Source organism: Oncorhynchus masou, chromosome 12 (assembly GCF_036934945.1).
Source record: "Oncorhynchus masou masou isolate Uvic2021 chromosome 12, UVic_Omas_1.1, whole genome shotgun sequence".
NCBI lineage: Eukaryota > Metazoa > Chordata > Actinopteri > Salmoniformes > Salmonidae > Oncorhynchus > Oncorhynchus masou.
The window spans coordinates 17,311,673-17,333,047 of record NC_088223.1 but is presented as its reverse complement, the minus strand read 5'-3'; the positions used below and the strand labels follow the sequence as shown (position 1 = coordinate 17,333,047).

The following is a 21,375-nucleotide window of genomic DNA, read 5'->3' as shown; positions in this document are numbered from 1 at the left end:
TTTGGTTGGGTTGGTTGATTTGGTTGGGTCTAATTGTATTGCTGTCCTGGGGCTCTGTGGGGTGTGTTTGTGTTTGTGAACAGAGCCCCAGGACCAGCTTGCTTAGGGGGCTCTTCTCCAGGTTCATCTCTCTGTAGGTGATGGCTTTGTTATGGAAGGTTTGGGAATCGCTTCCTTTTAGGAGGCTGTAGAATTTAACTTATCTTTTCTGGATTTTGATGGTTAGCTGGTATCGGCCTAATTCTGCTCTGCATGCATTATTTGGTGTTTTACATAGTACACAGAGGATATTTTGGGGGTCTCAATTTGGTGTTTGTCCTATTTTGTGAATTCTTGGTTGGTGAGCGTACCCCATACCTCACAACCATAAAGGGCAAAGGGCAACACACACACACACACATTCAGAGCAGTGGTGATCAGACTGAAATTGTGTGTTAAGCACTTAATTACCAATGTGAATCACCACTGGCTGGCCTTAGGCTAGAGTGAGTCAGTGTGTGTATGTACACTTCTGGTCAAAAGTTCTAGAACACATACTCATTCAAGTTTTATTTATATTCTGACTATTCTGTACATTGTAGAATAATAGTGAAGACATCAAAGCTATGAAATAACACATGGAATCATGCAGTAACCAAAGAAGTATTAAATCAATCAAAATCTATTTTATATTTGAGATTCTTCAAATAGCCACCCTTTGCCTGGATGACAGCTTTGCACACTCTTGACATTCTCTCAACCAGCTTAATGAGGTAGTCACCTGGAATGCATTTCAATTAACAGGTGTGCCTTGTTAAAAGTTAATTTGTGGAATTTCCTTCCTTCTTAATGCATTTGAGCCAATCAGTTGTGTTCTGACAAGGTAGGAGTGATAAAGTAAAAATAGTAAAAAATAAAGAAAAACCCTTGAATGAGTAGGTGTGTCCAAACTTTTGACTGGTACTGTAAGTGAGGGAGTCTAATTCGGCCTAATTCTCTCTCTCTCTCTCTCTCTCTCTCTCTCTCTCTCTCTCTCTCTCTCTCTCTCTCTCTCTCTCTCTCTCTCTCTCTCTCTCTCTCTCTCAATTCAATTCAAGGGCTTTATTAGCATGGGAAACATGTGTTAACATTGCCAAAGCAAGTGAGGTAGATAATATATAAAGTGAATATATAAAGTGAAAAACAATAAAAATTAACAGTAAACATTACACATACAGAAGTTTCAAAACAATAAAGACATTACAAATGTCATATTATATATATATACAGTGTTTCAACAATACAATCTCTCTCTCACATACACACACTGACTCACTCCAGCCTAAGGCCAGCCAGTGGTGCTTCACCTTGGTAATTAAGTGCTTAACACAGAATTTCTGCCTGATCACCACTGCACTCAGTGTGTGTGATGCTTTCCTGCCTTTAAGGAAAGGTTCATCCATTTTGTATGTTATATTATTTTTGTTCAACTCCGATTGATGTTCTATCGATTCCCTGGATCATTTCATATTTTCATGTGTATCTGAGATATTGGTGTTCAAGCAGGCAGAAATCCAGCAGGTATGACGTAGCACTGTGATAAAGTCTCTCTCACTACACTGGAAGTCAACAGGAATAGGACTTTTAAATCGCCAATACATCTATCAAACATGTCAGATTTCAATACTGGCTGGTGTCATAACTCTGGAGGCTGTCTTCTCTCTAATGAGCCATTGATAATATATTTCCGTTATTTCTACCTCGAGAAATGTGTAATTTAACGGCGGGTCTTGCACATTTTTCCTATTTGTCTGCCTCTTCAGTCCAGGGTGCATTGCATGTTGCCGTTGCCAGAGATATTATAGAAAGGAGATAGGAATCCAATGAATGAAGGATTGTTTAATGACCCACCCAACAGATAGCAAGTTAATTATGTCATATCTTGGAAAAGATTTGTAATGTTTTACTTCTTGTTGATACATTTTTTGCTAATATTGCGTTTTTGAGCTTGCGCTCAATAGACTCCCCTTCACTCCTTGAGCGCTCCTTGTCCCATAATCGCCCAGAATGCACGGCGTGGCCCATTGCCGTAGCATGGGCAACATTTCCCATCTTCTCAAAAGTATATCTGCCGTTGCCTCTGTGAGGGACATAGATCTGCACGTTGAACATGGTGAAATTGTTAGAGATTTTACAACTAACTAGCTACGTTACATGCTGATATTGTGTTTGTTATTATTGTGTGTAGCTACGTTTGCTAGTCAGCCAGCACATAGTGAGAGTTTTGCACTGTGGATTTTGTAGTCAACTTGAGCTGCAACACATTGCCACAACAATTTTCCATTTTGCTACCAACCTTATCATAACACCAAAATGAAACATTTGTTCACAAAAAATATTGTTCTCACATATTAGTGTTATTTAAAGGAATGAGTGGTTTTAAGGGGATTTTTCCTTTAAGGGAGATCCTGTGTCCATTTATAGCCATCATTTCCCTATATCACTTCATTGTCTCCTCTCTGGGATCAGATACAGTAATACAGTAATTCAACTAGTCTTTCCATTTTTTAACAGTCCGTCTATCAAACGATATCAGATGGACTAATGTGTTATATTCACCTACTTTGGTCTCAGATTGAATAAACTCCCCCCTCTCTTTACAGGTCCCCTCTATCTGCATCTGCATCATTGGAGATGTAGTAGAGAATGTTTGTTCTTACAGTGTTGGCATCTTTGAGAACTGTAGGATATGGAAATGTCTTGGCCTGGGTCAAAATGGTTTCATCATATCTCCACTCATCTCCACTATCCAAATGCATTTGACTTTGAACTCCATCCAATCTACTATGTTGTCCTTATTGCAGCACCATACATTTCCTTTAGCTGTATCTGTACACTATATAGGCTGTCTCTGTTGCACCCAGCCATGCATTTGGGTCCAAACTCTCTCCTCTCCTCTTTGGCATGTCAGTCACGGTGAGGTTCTAAGTGTGCCAGTATTCCAGCATAGCCATGGTAACCGCAAAGTTATACTATTCCCTCTGGTACCATGCAGTGAGCGGACATGGCTCTCCAGGGGCACTGATGGGCACTTTACCCACACGCTGGCAGAGCTTGCCAAGAGCCATGAAACACACACACACACACACACACACACACACACATACAGAAACAGAAACACACACAGAAACAGAAACACACAGAAACACAAACACAAAGACACATACACACAAACACACACACATAACTAACCCTCATACCAGTTGATAACAACAGCTGTAGCTGTACTGAACAATCAGCGGTATATGAACTGAAATCTGTAGAACCTTAGAACTTTGTGACGTCTGCACTTGAACCAGAATCAAAGAGGTCAGTGGCTTATAGGCCATTATGAATGTAATGTACTGAGGAGTTTTTCAATAGGAACAGTAATACACTTTCACCAGGGGCCCTGCTGTCCCAGCTCATACCTGGTCCCTGTAAGGAGAGGTATTATCGGTCTAAGGAGTCCCGTCCACACCCCTGTATCAGGGGTAACATGAGGAGGGAGAAGGCGCCACAATGGAAGTAATAAGGTTATAGTATGGATACCCTGCAGCCAGATTTATGGGTTGAAATGTCTCTATATTGGGGCATGACAAGAAAAATATGAACAGAATTCCTGTGTTGGTTCGATTTGTCTCTCTCTCTGTGTGTGTGTCTGTGTGTGTGTGTGTGTGTGTGTGTGTGTGTGTGTGTGTGTGTGTGTGTGTGTGTGTGTGTGTGTGTGTGTGTGTGTGTGTGTGTGTGTGTGTGTGTGTGCCTTCCCACTAAAAAGAGTACAACCATGTAATAACCATATCATAACAGTGGCATTTGACTGCAATGATAGCTAACCTAATGATAGCTAACCCAATGATAACTCACCCAATGATAGCTAATCTAATGATAGCTAACCCAATGATGCCTAACCTATTTTGGAGAAAGACAGTACTGGGAGACTGTTAGGGAAGCCCCTGGGATCAGCAGCAGATTGAGAAAGCTGTGTTGTACTATTAGCTTGCTCTGTGTTATACTGTTAGCTTGCTCTGTGTTGTACTGTTAGCTTGCTCTGTGTTATACTGTTAGCTTGCTCTGTGTTGTACTCTTAGCTTGCTCTGTGTTGTACTGTTGGCTTGCTCTGTGTTATACTATTAGCTTGCTCTGTGTTATACTGTTAGCTTGCTCTGTGTTGTACTGTTAGCTTGCTCTGTGTTATACTATTAGCTTGCTCTGTGTTGTACTGTTAGCTGGCTCTGTGTTATACTGTTTGCTTGCTCTGTGTTATACTGTTTGCTTGCTCTGTGTTGTACTATTAGCTTGCTCTGTGTTGTACTGTTAGCTTGCTCTGTGTTATACTATTAGCTTGCTCTGTGTTGTACTGTTAGCTTGCTCTGTGTTGTACTATTAGCTTGCTCTGTGTTGTACTGTTAGCTTGCTCTGTGTTATACTGTTAGCTTGCTCTGTGTTGTACTGTTAGCTTGCTCTGTGTTGTACTGTTAGCTTGCTCTCTGTTGTACTGTTAGCTTGCTCTGTGTTGTACTGTTAGCTTGCTCTGTGTTGTACTGTTAGCTTGCTCTGTGTTATACTGTTAGCTTGCTCTGTGTTGTACTGTTAGCTTGCTCTGTGTTGTACTGTTAGCTTGCTCTGTGTTATACTGTTAGCTTGCTCTGTGTTGTACTATTAGCTTGCTCTGTGTTATACTATTAGCTTGCTCTGTGTTGTACTGTTAGCTTGCTCTGTGTTGTACTGTTAGCTTGCTCTGTGTTGTACTGTTAGCTTGCTCTGTGTTATACTGTTTGCTTGCACTGTGTTATACTGTTTGCTTGCTCTGTGTTATACTGTTTGCTTGCTCTGTGTTGTACTGTTAGCTTGCTCTGTGTTGTACTGTTTGCTTGCTCTGTGTTGTACTGTTAGCTTGCTCTGTGTTGTACTGTTAGCTTGCTCTGTGTTGTACTGTTAGCTTGCTCTGTGTTATACTGTTTGCTTGCTCTGTGTTGTACTGTTAGCTTGCTCTGTGTTGTACTGTTAGCTTGCTCTGTGTTGTACTGTTAGCTTGCTCTGTGTTATACTGTTAGCTTGCTCTGTGTTATACTGTTAGCTTGCTCTGTGTTGTACTGTTAGCTTGCTCTGTGTTATACTGTTAGCTTGCTCTGTGTTGTACTGTTTGCTTGCTCTGTGTTATACTGTTAGCTTGCTCTGTGTTGTACTGTTAGCTTGCTCTGTGTTATACTGTTAGCTTGCTCTGTGTTGTACTGTTTGCTTGCTCTGTGTTGTACTGTTAGCTGGCTCTGTGTTATACTATTAGCTTGCTCTGTGACCGTGTAATAGTCTTAATGATTATTTACCATCAGCCTCATTGACGAGGAATTTAAGCATATGAGAGGGATAGAGAAAGACACACACACAGTCATGCACACACACTCACACACACCTACCTCAGAGTGTCATCTCTTTCTCTTAGTCACAATGAATGAAATCTAACCAGCCGTGACTCGGTCTGGCTATAAGGAGATAATTCTGTTTGTCTAATTAACCAAGAGGGTAATGGAGCTCGCTCTCTCTCTCTCTCTCTCTCTCTCGCTCTCTCTATCAATTTAAAAAATGTTCCATCTCTCATTCTCACTCTTATGATCTTCACACGGCACAGCCAGAAGAGGACTGGCCACCCCTCAGAGCCTGGTTCCTCTCTAGGTTTATTCCTAGGTTCCTGCCTTTCTAGGGAGTTTTTCCTAGCCACCGTGCTTCTACACCTGCATTGCTTGCTGTTTGGGGTTTTAGACTGGGTTTCTGTATAAGCACTTTGTGACATCTGCTGATGTAAAAAGTGCTTTATAAATAAATGTGTTTTGATTTTTTGATTTGATTCTGTCTAGCCTGACGACTCACACTAAATTATTCCACTGCTCTGTCTTTCACTACATACTTTAGTCTGAGACTGCCATCATTGTAGTTGTTTGTGTTCACGGGGGGGGGGGTGTTGTGCAAAACAAAGTCAATAGAGGTTGGAAAGGTCTCTAACCAATCAGAGTATCAGAGCCAATGACACATTTGACAAAGCTGCCGGTGACCATAGCAACTATCAATGTGCGAAAAAATAATTGCTATAATCATGAGAAAAAAAAACCTATTGACGTGCAACAGAAATTATTAATGAAAAAATGAATTACAAAACAGTTATTTTTATTTGTTAAAGTGACTCTGTAAACTGATAGTGTTAACCAGGCTACATTTTGATTGGTCAACAACAACGCTTGAAAAATAGAGCAGAATCCTGTTTTCTCTGCCTTGGTTGAGCGCACTGAGGTATAATACAAACTAGAGACTGCCTCTAAAAATGGCCGACCTTTGTTTTCAACGTAATCTACTAATATTTGCATATGCCATTTCGTTGTTGCTGCCATCTTTCTTACTGGGATTACTCTGCCTGCGCACTAGCGCTCAGTGAGCACTGGACAGACAGCAGTATCATGTGAACATGCTCCGGGAACTCTGTCAGAGCACATGGACAGCTAAACAAGCCAACTAGCACGTCACTTGGCTAGATGTGGTCATGACCTGAGAGCATGAAAATAAAATGTCAATATCTTTGACTGTGAGTGATGGGAAAAGAATCGGCCTCTGCGACAATAATTTGGAGGTTTTGTGCACAAAGTGCACCAGGACCGAGTTTGGGAAACTCTGCTCTATGGGTCCATCAATGGGAATTGTCTTTCTACTCCATGGTTCAGTTAAACTGCAGTATCAAAGCAATACTGTAGGTGCAGGCAAAAGCATCGTTCCAGACCAGAACCCTGGCCCCTTGGCTGAGCGGCTTCCACAGGCACGAGCACCACTGACCTCTCCGCCTGGATAGAATTTTGCCCACCACCTAGGCTTCATTGAAAATGAACGGGCCACTTTGGCCAGAGCAAGGAGTCTGGGTAGCCAGGCAACATTCTCTCTGTGTAATGGTTTTCTTCTGGGGAAAGAGAGGCGGACCAAAATGCAGCATGGTTAGTTTTGTACATCTTTAATAAAGATGAAAGTACAACAATCTACAAAACAAGAAACATTTAAAAATAATAATAATAATAATAAAAAAATTAAAAAAAATAAAAAAAAATAAAAAAAAACATTCCTATTTGGTGCCACAAAGACAGGAACAGTCACCCACAAAACCCAACACAAAACCGGCTACCTAAATATGGTTCCCAATCAGAGACAATGACTAACACCTGCATCTGATTGAGAACCATATCAGGCCAAACATAGAAATAGACAAACCAGACACACAACATAGAATGCCCACCCCGCTCACGTCCTGATCAACACTAAAACAAGGAAAACACACACGAAAGATGGTCAGAACTTGACACTCTGCCTTGGAATGCCTTAAGCAGTGGTGGATAAGTACCCAATTGTCATACTTGAGTAAAAGTAAAGATGCCTTAATAGAAAATTACTGAAAGTAAAAGTGAAAGTCACCCAGTAAAAAACGACTTGGGTAGAAGTGTACAAGTATTTGGTTTTAAATATAGTTAAGTTTAAAAAGCAAACGTAATTGCAAAAATATACTTCATGAGCTCAAGTAAAATCAAAAGTATAAATAATTTAAAGTTGCTTATATTAACCAAACCAGACAGACAGCACAATGACAGCACAATTTTATTTTTTTATTTTTTAAATTACAGGATAGCCAGAGGCACACTCCAACACTCAGGCATAATTTACAAACGAAGCATTTGCGTTTAGTGGCTATCATTTTTGTCCTTGTGGGAATTTACTTATTGACTCCATGACATGCCTTGATGCAACTTTATGGTTAGTCTATATTTTGCAAGGAGCATTTTAGGATATTTATAGGGATTCAACTATTATAGGGATGAAACACGATTTATTCTGTGTCATATAAATGTTTTAGGACAAGGTAGACTACACTCCTATTGACAGTGGAGATAAACAAATTACCATCTCTCACTTCAACCTTTTACTAGGCTACCCCTCTGTTTTAATAGGCTACCCCTCTGTTTTAATAGGTTACCCCTCTGTTTTAATAGGCTACCCCTCTGTTTTAATAGGCTACCCCTCTGTTTTAATAGGCCACCCTTCATATCCAGTCTATTCATTAGAATCAACATAACTTCCGAAGTCAAGCTCATAATTTCCCCTACTTCAACGGCTTCACATCACCCAAAATAAAATATATGCCTACAATAGGGATACATTGAAGATGATTGCTTATATGGAGGTGGGTCGAGAATAATTTGAACAACAAACACACATGAGAAAAGTTGATAAGCAGCCCGTCACGTCCAAAGCGTTTCCATGGAGAGTTATTACATCCCGGATATAAAAACAAACCATGCATATAACGGCAGAAAATAATAAACACATTTATGCGTGATTGTCACATTTAATACACTTACGCTACCGGAGTGCAGGGTTGAATTCATTATTACGCCATATGTTAATGCAGCTGCCTCTGTTTATGGGCTATGGGTTTACGTGCGTGATTCATTTTAATTTGAATTTGGAAAAATATCTAAAGAAAAAATTCAACAATTATCCTTTCTTTTTTGGGCAGATGGGCTATATATCCGTCATATCATGCAGTGTGTCGTAAAATACAATTATTTTGTACAAACTAAACCAACTCTGTAAGAGTGGAGACACGTGCTGTAGGTCTCATTCTGTTTCCACATTCAAGTTCTCATAAACAAAGAAGCACGGGGAGATAAGGTTGCATTCCACATGCTCACAGTTACATTTGGTTTACATAGGCTACCTATTAGTACTCTATAAACGTGTAGTCTAATAACGCCCAGAGAAACTCGGTGACCGGTAGATACATGGGAGAGGAGAGGGAGGTATGGAGCGCGTGCGCACGCTTGTCCGCGCGTGTTTGTTGCAACCAATAGACAACTGAAGAATAGATAGTTGCTTCACAGACAGACTAATGACACTCGCGGTGTATTGTTCGCTTAATCCGTTTCTCTACTGGATCCCTGTAGCCTACCAGCTGGTCTGTATCGTCATCCCAGGAACAGTGGCCGTCACTGTGGATGCTTTGACTGAGATTTCGGATAGACCACCTATAGGCCTATAAGGCTCGTTTCATTCCGTTGAAGAGGTCCGAAAAACGCAGCCAGCCAGAGACGACGGGGCATGTTGCTACACAGCTAATATTGACACGATAGACCGAGTGAAGGCGAAAGTGAGATGTTGTTCACACACTGACACAGAAAACAACACAAAGAACTGTACTATTTTACTAACGGCATCTCGGAGTCTCAAGAGACAAGAAACCAGCGGCGGATGTCAGGTTTGTCTGATTTAGCCTACTTCGGTTTTAAAAAACAGAACGTTTTTGTTGATGTACCGGTACCTGAGATAACTATAACTGAGATTGTGGAGGTTTTGTTGTTGTTGTTGTTGTTGGTGTTGTTGAAATTCACAACTAGTCAATCTACAATAATTTACGACGCGCAATAATGAGGACTGACAACGTTTGCCTCTAAAACTTTCTCCACAATGAGTGTGACAGGGCGTTTTGTAGAGTGCTTTTGTCCGGTCGGCTTCTGTTGTCTTGATATGCCACTGTCAAAGTCCGATGTCTATAGAGATAGATCGACATTTACTGGGCTGGGTGGTGGTCCAAAAAAGGTTTGTCAAAATATTTTTTTGTTGGTTTGGGGAGGATTGTGTGATTTTTGTATTATTTGTCACAGTGCATTTTTTCCCTGGTTTACATTCCCCATTTTGCAGGTTATACTATTTAATTCCTTCAATATAGCCATTTCCTCATCTGCTCATCTGCATGTTTTGGTACTTCTCTTATGCACTATGCTTTTCTGCCCACTGACTATACAGTCAACTCTATCCTGCCCTCTATCCATATTGACAATAATGGTATGTGGATAGTTTGTCCAGATCTGCAATAGGTTAACTAGCAATCATACCATACATAATATCATTCAAATCTGCACCAATTTTCAATATAAATCCACATGAATGTAGAGGAATAGCTGATGTGTCATTTCGCATGAAAGAACTGTCAAGACACGCAGCTCTCATACAAATGACATTTACTGTATAAAGGATTCTCCTCTTCACATTTCTAAAAATAGTAAAAAATTAAATAGTGATTTATTTAATTCATATGAAACAACTATTTTTACCTAATTGAATGAATGATGTCCTTCGCCATTGTAGTAGTTGGGGTTCGGTTACATAAATTGCGGTCAATCGAATCATGGGAATCCAAATAATAATTTGTGAAAATGTTTTTTGCTATAGCCATCCGAATGAATTGTGTCACCACAATACTAATTTAGTAAATACTTTAAGTTGATTTGGACATTGCAACTTAATAGATGCTAGTAGTCAGCCTGAAGCAAAAACTTTGAAAGGTAAGATATCCTGTTATGGCTGCAACCCTTTGTTCTCAATTTCCGCCTGAAGACAAACCCAAATCTAACTGCCTGTAGCTCAGCCCCAGAAGCAAGGATATGCATATTCTTGGTATCATTTGAATGGAAACATTCTGAAGTTTGTGGAAATGTTAATTGAATGTAGGAGAATATAACACACTAGATCTGGTGGGAGAAAAGAGAAAGAAAGAGCATACGTTTTGTTGTAGTATCATCTTTCACATGTACTAGAATGATAGAACTACACAGTCAGATAGGATGCTGGAGATAATTTTGATGGATAACACAAGAGGACATCTGTAGGTGAGACTGATAACTTCAGGAATGGGTGAGCTACATGACATTTAGCATGAAGTCACCCAGGTGTCCCACACAAGTTGCCCAAATGTACCCAAGTGGCCGAATTGGTGAAATGACCTATAACTATATACAGCAGTGCAAATAACTATATACAACATATCAAAAAGCAATTCTAACACACACACACACACACAAAAATGTTTTAAAAAATATTAGAAAATAAATATTTAAAAAAAACAGTACACACCCCTTTATATCTTGCTGCCTGTGCCATGTCCCATAGCAGTCTCTTTCTGATGTAAAGCAGAGGCAAACTGAACAAGTGGTGCATTGGCACCGGGGCCTCCCAGTCGGAGTTGCTATCACTGTGAAAGAAAACATAAACAATTTTTTTGTATTGTATGAGCCTTTTATCTTCACATAAAATAAACAGATATGTATTGATTGTATAGAGCAGAGGGAACAGTCACTAAGGTGTTCCATTCAACTCCGGCCATTGTTGTGTGTATATATATATATATATATATATATATATATATATATATATATATATATATATATATATATATATATACATGAGGGTCTGCTATACAAACTGATGGAAAGTGGTGTTGGGGGTAAAACATACGACATCATAAAATCCATGTACACAAACAACAAGTGTGCGGTTAAAATTGGCAAAAAACACACAAATTTCTTCACACAGGGTCGTGGGGTTAGACAGGGATGCAGCTTAAGCCCCACCCTCTTCAACATATATATCAACGAACTGGCGGGCACTAGAAAAGTCTGCAGCACCCGGCCTCACCGTACTAGAATCTGAAGTCAAATGTCTGCTGTTTGCTGATGATCTGGTGCTTCTGTCACCAACCAAGGAGGGCCTACAGCAGCACCTAGATCTTATGCACAGATTCTGTCAGACCTGGGCCCTGACAGTAAATCTCAGTAAGACCAAAATAATGGTGTTCCAAAAAGGTCCAGTCACCAGGACCACAAATACAAATTCCATCTAGACACTGTTGCCCTAGAGCACACAAAAAACGATACATACCTTGGCCTAAACATCAGCGCCACAGGTAACTTCCACAAAGCTGTGAACGATCTGAGAGACAAGGCAAGAAGGGCATTCTATGCCATCAAAAGGAACATAAATTTCAACATACCAATTAGGATTTGGCTAAAAATACTTGAATCAGTCATAGAGCCCATTGCCCTTTATGGTTGTGAGGTCTGGGGTCCGCTCACCAACCAAGACTTCACAAAATGGGACAAACACCAAATTGAGACTCTGCACGCAGAATTCTGCAAAAATATCCTCAGTGTACAACGTAGAACACCAAATAATGCATGCAGAGCAGAATTAGGCCGATACCCATTAATTATCAAAATCCAGAAAAGAGCTGTTAAATTCTATAACCACCTAAAAGGAAGCGATTCCCAAACCTTCCACAACAAAGCCATCACCTGCAGAGAGATGAACCTGGAGAAGAGTCCCCTAAGCAAGCTGGTCCTGGGGCTCTGTTCACAAACACACCCTACAGAGCCCAATGACAGCAGCACAATTAGACCCAACCAAATCATGAGAAAACAAAAAGATAATTACTTGACACATTGGAAAGAATTAACAAAAAAACAGAGCAAACTAGAATGCTATTTGGCCCTACACAGAGAGTACACAGCGGCAGAATACCTGACCACTGTGACTGACCCAAAATTAAGGAAAGCTTTGACTATGTACAGACTCAGCGAGCATAGCCTTGCTATTGAGAAAGGCCGCCGTAGGCAGACATGGCTCTCAAGAGAAGACAGGCTATGTGCTCACTGCCCACAAAATGAGGTGGAAACTGAGCTGCACTTCCTAACCTCCTGCCCTATGTATGACCATATTAGAGAGACATATTTCCCTCAGATTACACAGATCCACATAGAATTCGAAAACAAATCCAATTTTGAAAAACTCCCATATCTACTGGGTGAAATTCCACAGTGTGCCAACAGAGCAGCAAGATTTGTGACCTGTTGCCACGAGAAAAGGGCAACCAGTGAAGAACACGCACCATTGTAAATACAACCCATATCTATGCTTATTTATTTTATCTTGTGTCCTTTACCATTTGCACATTGTAAAAACACTGTATATATATATATAATACGACATTTGTAATGTCTTTATTGTTTTGAAACTTCTGTATGTGTGATGTCTACTGTTAATTTTTATTGTTTATTTCACTTTATATATTATATACCTTACTTGCTTTGGCAATGTTAACACATGTTTCCCATGCCAATAAAGCCCCTTGAATTGAAATTGAAAAAATATATATACATATATACATACATCAGATAACTAATCTAGTACTGAAAGCAAAATCTACAGCTAGCTAGAACTGCAGTGCATAAAATGTGGTGAGTAGTTGTCTCAAAGAGAGAGAAACGTATATAGTTGAAAAGTTTCTATTTTATTAACCTTTATTTAACTAGGCAAGTCAGTGAAGAACCAATTCTTATTTCCAATGACAGCCTAGGAACAGTGGCAGTGTTCAGGGGCAGAACAACAGATTAGTATCTTGTCAGCTCGGGGGTTTGAACTTGCAACGTTCTGGTTACTAGTCCAACGCTCTAACCACTAAGATACCCTGCCACACCAAATACATTTCTTCAAAAATTAAGGAGAAGCGAGAGAGAGAGCAGGGTACCCTGATGGGGACTCAAACCCTGGTCCCTGTGACTGTCCTTCCAAAACCATTATACTGTCACAATCCTGGCTATATGAGCCTTGATACAATTCCTACCAAGTGGGCACGATGCATAGGGTGTTTGCCTTTCACGCTAGTAACCCGGTTTCACTTCCTTGTTCTTCCATTTGGATCAGTTGTGGGTCTACTCTCGATAGATAATAAGGTCTAGAAAGGCACGGCACAGGACAGTCTGGCTGTATGTTACTTCTGATACTGATGCGCTGTCTGTTGATGATCATCATTCTCCCAAGTCGTCCTATGCGCCCAGCAGGCCCAGTTATTCAGAAAAGCTTAATGCACGTTCTGCCTCCTTTCCAGTCCAAGCGGCTATTCCTCGACCTCAAACTTAATGCTTCAATATAGCCTGAACATGTGTCATTTAACTTCTAAAACGTATAGCCAGTCACAACTAGTCACAATGTTTTCATCTGATTAATTCAAAAGTATCTTGTAGGTTACCTGCGCACATTCATCCACTCTAATGTAATTCCAGCATCCAAACTGCACTGGCCATTGGAAAGAGACGTCTGTTACAAAACACCAGAAAGTTGATGAGAATTCAGAGATCGTCAAGTCAAGCCTTCCATACTGAGTACAGTAGGGAGGGATGGATTTTCTGTTTCTCCAGATTGACATACACTATTTGATTGTGGGTTTGAAAACGCAAACAATCATAAAGCCCTCAAAGTCGGTAATCTGTAATGCTGCGTTGCTAATTGGTTGTGTGTGATGCATTGGCACAGGAACCTGTTGGTGGAAAATTCGTTGCATATATTTTATATAATTATAAATATATCATCAAAATGTTGATCATCTGATTTCCCCCTAGCTGATTATTGTCTGCAGGTGGCTCTGATCATAGTGTAATGAGACCGTCAGGGAGAGTGAGTTTGCCTGTGGTGGTCACCGGAGCCTCAATGTTCTGGCCCGTAGCCCTGCGTGGCATCGACTGTGCCACTAAACCATGCAGAAGTGGTCAAGTCGATATCAACGTTTATAAACACAGGGTTGCTACAGTTATTGTTAGTTGTGGTGGTAATCATTATTTTAAAGTTCATTATATGAGGGGGAGGGTGGGCACATTTTGTTTTACAGTCGAAGGAATGGTCATGTGAAAATATTCTTAACGTTGGGAAGGGGGAGCTTTTTAAATGCCCCCCCCCCCCCCGGTATATTTTTCAACAGTCACTAAGGTTCTCAAATTAACTCAAGGACTTGTCAGTCATTCAGTTTCTCCCTCTCTCTCTGTCTCAGGTGTTTCTGAGCTACAGTGTTAGTGTGATGGACCACCAACAGAGTGATGGAGGCCAAGTGTCAGAGAGCTGTGACTCACTCGGCAACGGGGACTCCTGGCCCCCACCTGCCAAACTGTCCCGCCTGGAGCTGAATGGTGGCATGGGCCCCCCAGGGCCATACCAGGGCAGGACGAGACAGGGGAGCCCAGGGGCCAGAGCCCCCACCCCCACCCCCATACCCACGATACCCGCACCACAACCTAAGAACTGGCATAAGAGAGGTAGGACTGAAAAGAAGAGAGGAGGAGAGGAGAAAGGGAGAAATGGGTGAATAGAGGAGAGAGAGCGTTTATTCATTGCAAGAGTAGACAACTATTACCTTTTCATTTCCCATGCCCTCTGCTTCTATCTGAATGCTGTGATGTGATTGGCTATGCTGTGTGTCCGTCGTCCCAGGGAGCCTTCTGCCTGTGCTGTGTGTGGTGGAGCACAGAGAGAACCCAGTCTCGGCAGTGGAGGCTGAGAGGCGAGAGGAGCATGCAGAGTTTGTACTGGTCAGGAGAGACCTGCTGTTTAACCAGCTGATAGAGATGGCTCTACTGGCCCTGGGCTACTCTCACAGCTCAGCAGCACAAGCAAAAGGTACACTACACACACACACACACACACACACACACACACACACACACACACGCTCTTCCTCCAGTGTCATTGTTTGTAACAATGTGTGTCTCTGTCTGTCTGGTCTGTCTGGTCTGTCTGTCTGTCTGTCTGTCTGTCTGTCTGTCTGTCTGTCTGTCTGTCTGTCTGTCTGTCTGTCTGTCTGTCTGTCTGTCAACAGGTTTGATCCAGGTGGGTAGGTGGAACCCTGTCCCTCTGTCCTGTGTGACTGATGCTCCTGATGCCACAGTGGCTGACATGCTGCAGGACCTCTACCATGTCACCACCCTCAAGATCCAGCTCACCAGGTACCCAGAATCTCTTGAGGACAGACATACGAAACATAAATTGTATATTAACGTCTGTCAACAGATTATAGGATGCGGAACGAGGAACTTCCCTGGTTATCAGTATGACGTTCTGGATCTTTAGAATGTCATAAGGGAAGGGGACATTTCGCCCATAGACATGCTTGAGACATGTGGTGAGAAGGACACTTGGCCCATAGACATGCTTGAGACATGTGGTGAGAAGGACACTTGGCCCATAGACATGCATGAGACATGTGGAGAGAAGGACATTTGGCCCATAGACATGCATGAGACATGTGGAGAGAAGTACATTTGGCCCATAGACATGCATGAGACATGTGGAGAGAAGGACATTTGGCCCATAGACTTGCATGAGACATGTGGAGAGAAGGACATTTGGCCCATAGACATGCATGAGACATGTGGAGAGAAGGACATTTGGCCCATAGACATGTGGAGAGAAGGACATTTGGCCCATAGACATGCATGAGACATGTGGAGAGAAGGACATTTGGCCCATAGACATGCATGAGACATGTGGAGAGAAGCACATTTGGCCCATAGACATGTGGAGAGAAGGACATTTGGCCCATAGACATGCATGAGACATGTGGAGAGAAGTACATTTGGCCCATAGACATGCATGAGACATGTGGAGAGAAGGACATTTGGCCCATAGACATGAATGAGACATGTGGAGAGAAGGACATTTGGCCCATAGACATGCATGAGACATGTGGAGAGAAGGACATTTGGCCCATAGACATGCATGAGACATGTGGAGAGAAGGACATTTGGCCCATAGACATGCATGACACATGTGGAGAGAAGGACATTTGGCCCATAGACATGCATGAGGCATGTGTAGAGAAGGACATTTGGCCCATAGACATGTGGAGAGAAGGACATTTGGCCCATAGACATGCATGAGACATGTGGAGAGAAGGACATTTGGCCCATAGACATGCATGAGACATGTGGAGAGAAGCACATTTGGCCCATAGACATGTGGAGAGAAGGACATTTGGCCCATAGACATGCATGAGACATGTGGAGAGAAGTACATTTGGCCCATAGACATGCATGAGACATGTGGAGAGAAGGACATTTGGCCCATAGACATGAATGAGACATGTGGAGAGAAGGACATTTGGCCCATAGACATGCATGAGACATGTGGAGAGAAGGACATTTGGCCCATAGACATGCATGAGACATGTGGAGAGAAGGACATTTGGCCCATAGACATGCATGAGGCATGTGGAGAGAAGGACATTTGGCCCATAGACATGTGGAGAGAAGGACATTTGTCCCATAGACATGCATGAGACATGTGGAGAGAAGTACATTTGTCCCATAGACATGCATGAGACATGTGGAGAGAAGGACATTTGGCCCATAGACATGCATGAGACATGTGGAGAGAAGGACATTTTGTCCATAGACATGAATGAGGCATGTGGAGAGAAGGACATTTGGCCCATAGACATGTGGAGAGAAGGACATTTGGCCCATAGACATGCATGAGACATGTGGAGAGAAGGACATTTGGCCCATAGACATGAATGAGGCATGTGGAGAGAAGGACATTTGGCCCATAGACATGTGGAGAGAAGGACATTTGGCCCATAGACATGCATGAGACATGTGGAGAGAAGTGGGGTGGAGCGACCAAAGAGGTTCTGGTACTTGGACTTGTTTCATATGTGTTGTGTGAAGTAATTAATTAATAACTACCACCAGGAGACATAGGCACACACACACACACACACACACACACACACACACACACACACACACACACACACACACACACACACACACACACACACACACACACACACACACAGACTCACACACACACAGGCACACACACACACACACACACACACACACAAAAGGTGGTACAGTGCCTTCAGAAAGTATTCATATGCATTGATTAATTCCACATTTTATTGTGTTACAACCTGAATTCAAATTAATTAAAAAATAATAATTCTCACCCATCTCCACACAATACCCCATAATGACAAAGTGAAAACATGTTTTTTTTATGTTTTCAAATTTATTGACAATAAATACAGAAAAATCAAATTTACACAAGTATTCACACCCCTGAATCAATACTTTGTAGAAACACCTTTGGCAGTGATTACAGCTGTAAGTCTTTCTGGGTAAGTCTCTAAGAGGTTCCCACACCTGGATTGTGCAACATTTGCCCATTTATTCTTTTCAAAATTCTTCAAAATCTAGCAAAATTGGTGTTGATCATTTCTAGACAACCATTTCCAGGTCTTGATTTAGATTTTCAAGGACCATTCATTGTCTTCTTGGTAAGCAACTCCAGTGTAGATTTGGCCTTGTGCTTTCGGTTATTTACCTGCTGAAATGTGAATTCATCTCTCAGTGTCTGGGAAAAGCAGACTGAACCAGGTTTTCCTCTAGGATTTTGTCTGTGCTTAGCTCCATTCTGTTTTGTTTTTTTATCCTGAAAAACTCCCCAGTCCTTAACAATTACAAGCATACACATAACATGATGCAGCCACTACTATGCTTGAGATTATGGAGAGTGGTACTCAGTAATGTGTTGTATTGAATTTGCCCAAAACTTAACACTTTGTACTCAACCAAAAAGTTCATTGCTTTGCCACTTTTTGTGCAGTATTACTATTGTGCCTTGTTGCAAACAAGATGCATGTTTTGCAATATTTTTTTATTCTGTACAGGCTTCCTTCATTTCACTCTCTCAATTAGGTAAGTATTGTGGAGTAACTGCAATGTTGTTGATCTATCCTCAGTTTTCTCCTATCACAGCCATTAAACTGTAACTGTTTTAAAGTCACCATTGGCTTCATTGTCAAATCTGCTGTTTCCTTCCTCTTTGGAGTTAAGAAGGACATCTGTATCTTTGTAGTGACTGGGTGTATTGATTCATCATCCAAAGTGTAATTAATAACTTTCCCTTGCTCAAAGGGATATTTAATGTCTGCTTTTTTTGTATTGTTACTCATCTACCAATAGGTCCCCTTCTTTACGAGGCATTGGAAAACCTCCCTGGTCTTTGTGGTTGAATCTGTGATTGAAATGCACTGCTTGACTGTGAGGGACCTTACAGATAATTGTATGTGTGGGGTACAGAGATGAGGTAGTCATTCAAAAATCATGTTAAACACTATAATTGCAAATTAGTAAATGTAACTTAATATGTGACTTGTTAAGCAAATGCTTACTCTTGAACTTATTTAGGCTTGCCATAACAATTACTTATTGACTCAAGACATTTCAGCTTTAAATTTGTAATAAATTAGGAGAAGTTCCCATTTGATATTGTGTGGTCCAGTGACAAAAATATATACATTTGATCAATTTTAAGTTCGGGCTGTAACACAACAAAACGTGGGGAAATCAAGAGGTGTGAATACTTCCTGAAGGCTCTGTGTCTCCAACCGAAAGGAGTTATTCACCTGTCCCCATAGGAAAACCCTTTGAAGAACCCTTTTTGGTTCCAGATAGAACCATTTTGGTTCCAGGTAGAACCCTTAACACAGAGAGTTCTTCATGGAAGTCAAAATAGTTCTCCTATGGGGACAGGTGAATAACCCTTTTGGGTATACAGGAACACACACAGAAACACACAGTTAGCCAAAGTCTAGACATGCCATTCCACAAGAGGGGGATCAGATTCAGACTGCATATTTATTCAGTTTTCACTCTACTTCTCTTCCTCCCTCTCTTCTTCTATCTCTCCATTTGTCTCTCTCGCCCCGTATCCCTCTCTATTTACCCCTCTATCTTCCCCCCTATCGCCCCCACATAACTCTCTCTCTATCCCCCTCTCACCCTATCTCTCTCGCTCTCTCTTTCTCTACCCCCCTCTCGCTCTAGTTGTCCCAGGTTGGAGGAACTCCCTCCAGAACAGTGGAGTCACTCTACAGTGAGAAACGCCCTGAAGGAGCTACTGAGAGACATGAACCAGAGCTCACTGGCCAAAGAGTGCCCTTTGTCCCAGGTACACAAACACAGGCATAAACATGTGCACGCACGCACACGCATGTGTATAAAGGTACAAACACGTACACACAGGCACAAACACACAGGCACAAACACGTGCATAAACACACAAACACGCACACATGTGCACGAACACCTGCACACACACAGAGGCACGAACATGTATGCCCATACACACAAACACACCTGTTCGTGACCCCACTCTCCGAGGGTGTCTCAGGGGGAATAGGATATGCAAAATACATTTCCATTTCACCACACACACTTGTACATGTGAGAACCAGTACAAATATAAGCACCTTCTTTTGGACCTTTTTTAAACTTTTTTTTAACGTTTGACATGCACACACAACTCTCACACACACTTTCACACACACTTTCACTTTCACACACACACACACACACACACACACACACACACACACACACACACACACACACACACACACACACACACACACACACACACACACACACACACACACACACACACCTATTGAGATGGTTAGTTCTGCTGGTGTATACTGTACCACTGTACCCCTCTGCTACCATCTCTCTCTCGCTCTACCTAGTCAATCTCTCTCTTTCTCTCTGTGTGTGTATGTCACACTGTTGCAAGCCCAGGCATTAGCTCAGTGGGCTAAACCAGTATTGTAACATGCAGACAGGGGACCTCTCGCCCTCTTTCTCTCTCTCTCTCTCTCTCTCCCTCTCGCCTTCTCTCTCTCGCCTTCTCCCTCTCCCTCGCTCTCTCTCTCGCCTTCTCCCTCTCCCTCTCTCTCTCTCGCCTTCTCTCCTCTTGATATCTTTCTCTCTCCCTCCCTCTTTCTCTCTCACTCACCCTCTTTCTCTCTCTCCTGCTCTCTCTCTCTCTCTTTTTCTCACCCTTTCCCTCTCTCTCCTTCTCTCTCTCTCTCCCTCTCTCTCTCTGGAGCCGATTAGAATACATATGAAAATAGAAGGTGTAATAAGATGTGTAGATGACACAGGATTGTCTTGGGAGAAAATCCTGTATGTGTGTGTGATCTGTTATTCCCTTTGCCTTCAGTTTCTTAAACAACAGATTGCACTTAGTTGAGGCGACACATGCACACACACACGCACACACACACAGACTCATCTGTCTTTATTACAGAGTTTACCTGGGGGTATGTTTTAATAACAGAGATCGGAGTTCATTATTATCACACATTCTGTGTTCAGCTGAGACTCACAAAGATACAGGGAGAAAAATGGAGACGGGTAAAATGAGAGGCAGAACGATGATATAAAATGAGAATCGTTACTTCTTTGTCTCTTTAATAGTATTGTAGATTTAATTGTTTGTATTCTGACTTCTAATGGAAGTATTACACAGTTCCTCAGCTCTGTCAACAAGAGGAAAATAGAGTGTCTCTCAGGCTAGCGTATATAACATGTTCTTGTATTATTACTTTATTATGTATTGATCTGATGATTGTGGATCAGTATTCCTAATGCTTTTCCCTGACACTTTTTTCACTGACTCCATATTGTTGTATTTTGTCCCCGTCTCTCAGAGTATGATCTCCTCCATTGTAAACAGCACCTACTACGCAAACGTGTCGGCCACCAAGTGCCACGAGTTTGGCCGCTGGTACAAGCACTTCAGGAAGACCAAAGGCATCATGGGTAAGACTACAGGTGCCTTTAAAAGGGTAGTTCAATCAATCAAATTGATTTATAAAGCCCTTCTTACATCAGCTGATATCTC

At 41.7% G+C, this 21,375-nt stretch overlaps 1 protein-coding gene across 1 annotated transcript in view; it reads left to right on the top strand.

Annotated features, from left to right (window-relative positions):
* Positions 1-8,856: 8,856 nt before the first annotated feature.
* Positions 8,857-21,375, top strand: part of LOC135549040 (DNA-binding protein SATB1-like) — a 31,396-nt gene continuing 18,877 nt past the window's right edge. Inside the window, exons 1-6 of the mRNA XM_064979109.1 lie at positions 8,857-9,280; positions 14,681-14,942; positions 15,118-15,303; positions 15,503-15,629; positions 19,518-19,641; positions 21,182-21,293. Coding sequence (XP_064835181.1) covers positions 14,708-14,942; positions 15,118-15,303; positions 15,503-15,629; positions 19,518-19,641; positions 21,182-21,293 — 784 coding nt within the window. The 5' untranslated portion in view covers positions 8,857-9,280; positions 14,681-14,707. The remainder of the gene's footprint in view (positions 9,281-14,680; positions 14,943-15,117; positions 15,304-15,502; positions 15,630-19,517; positions 19,642-21,181; positions 21,294-21,375) is intronic.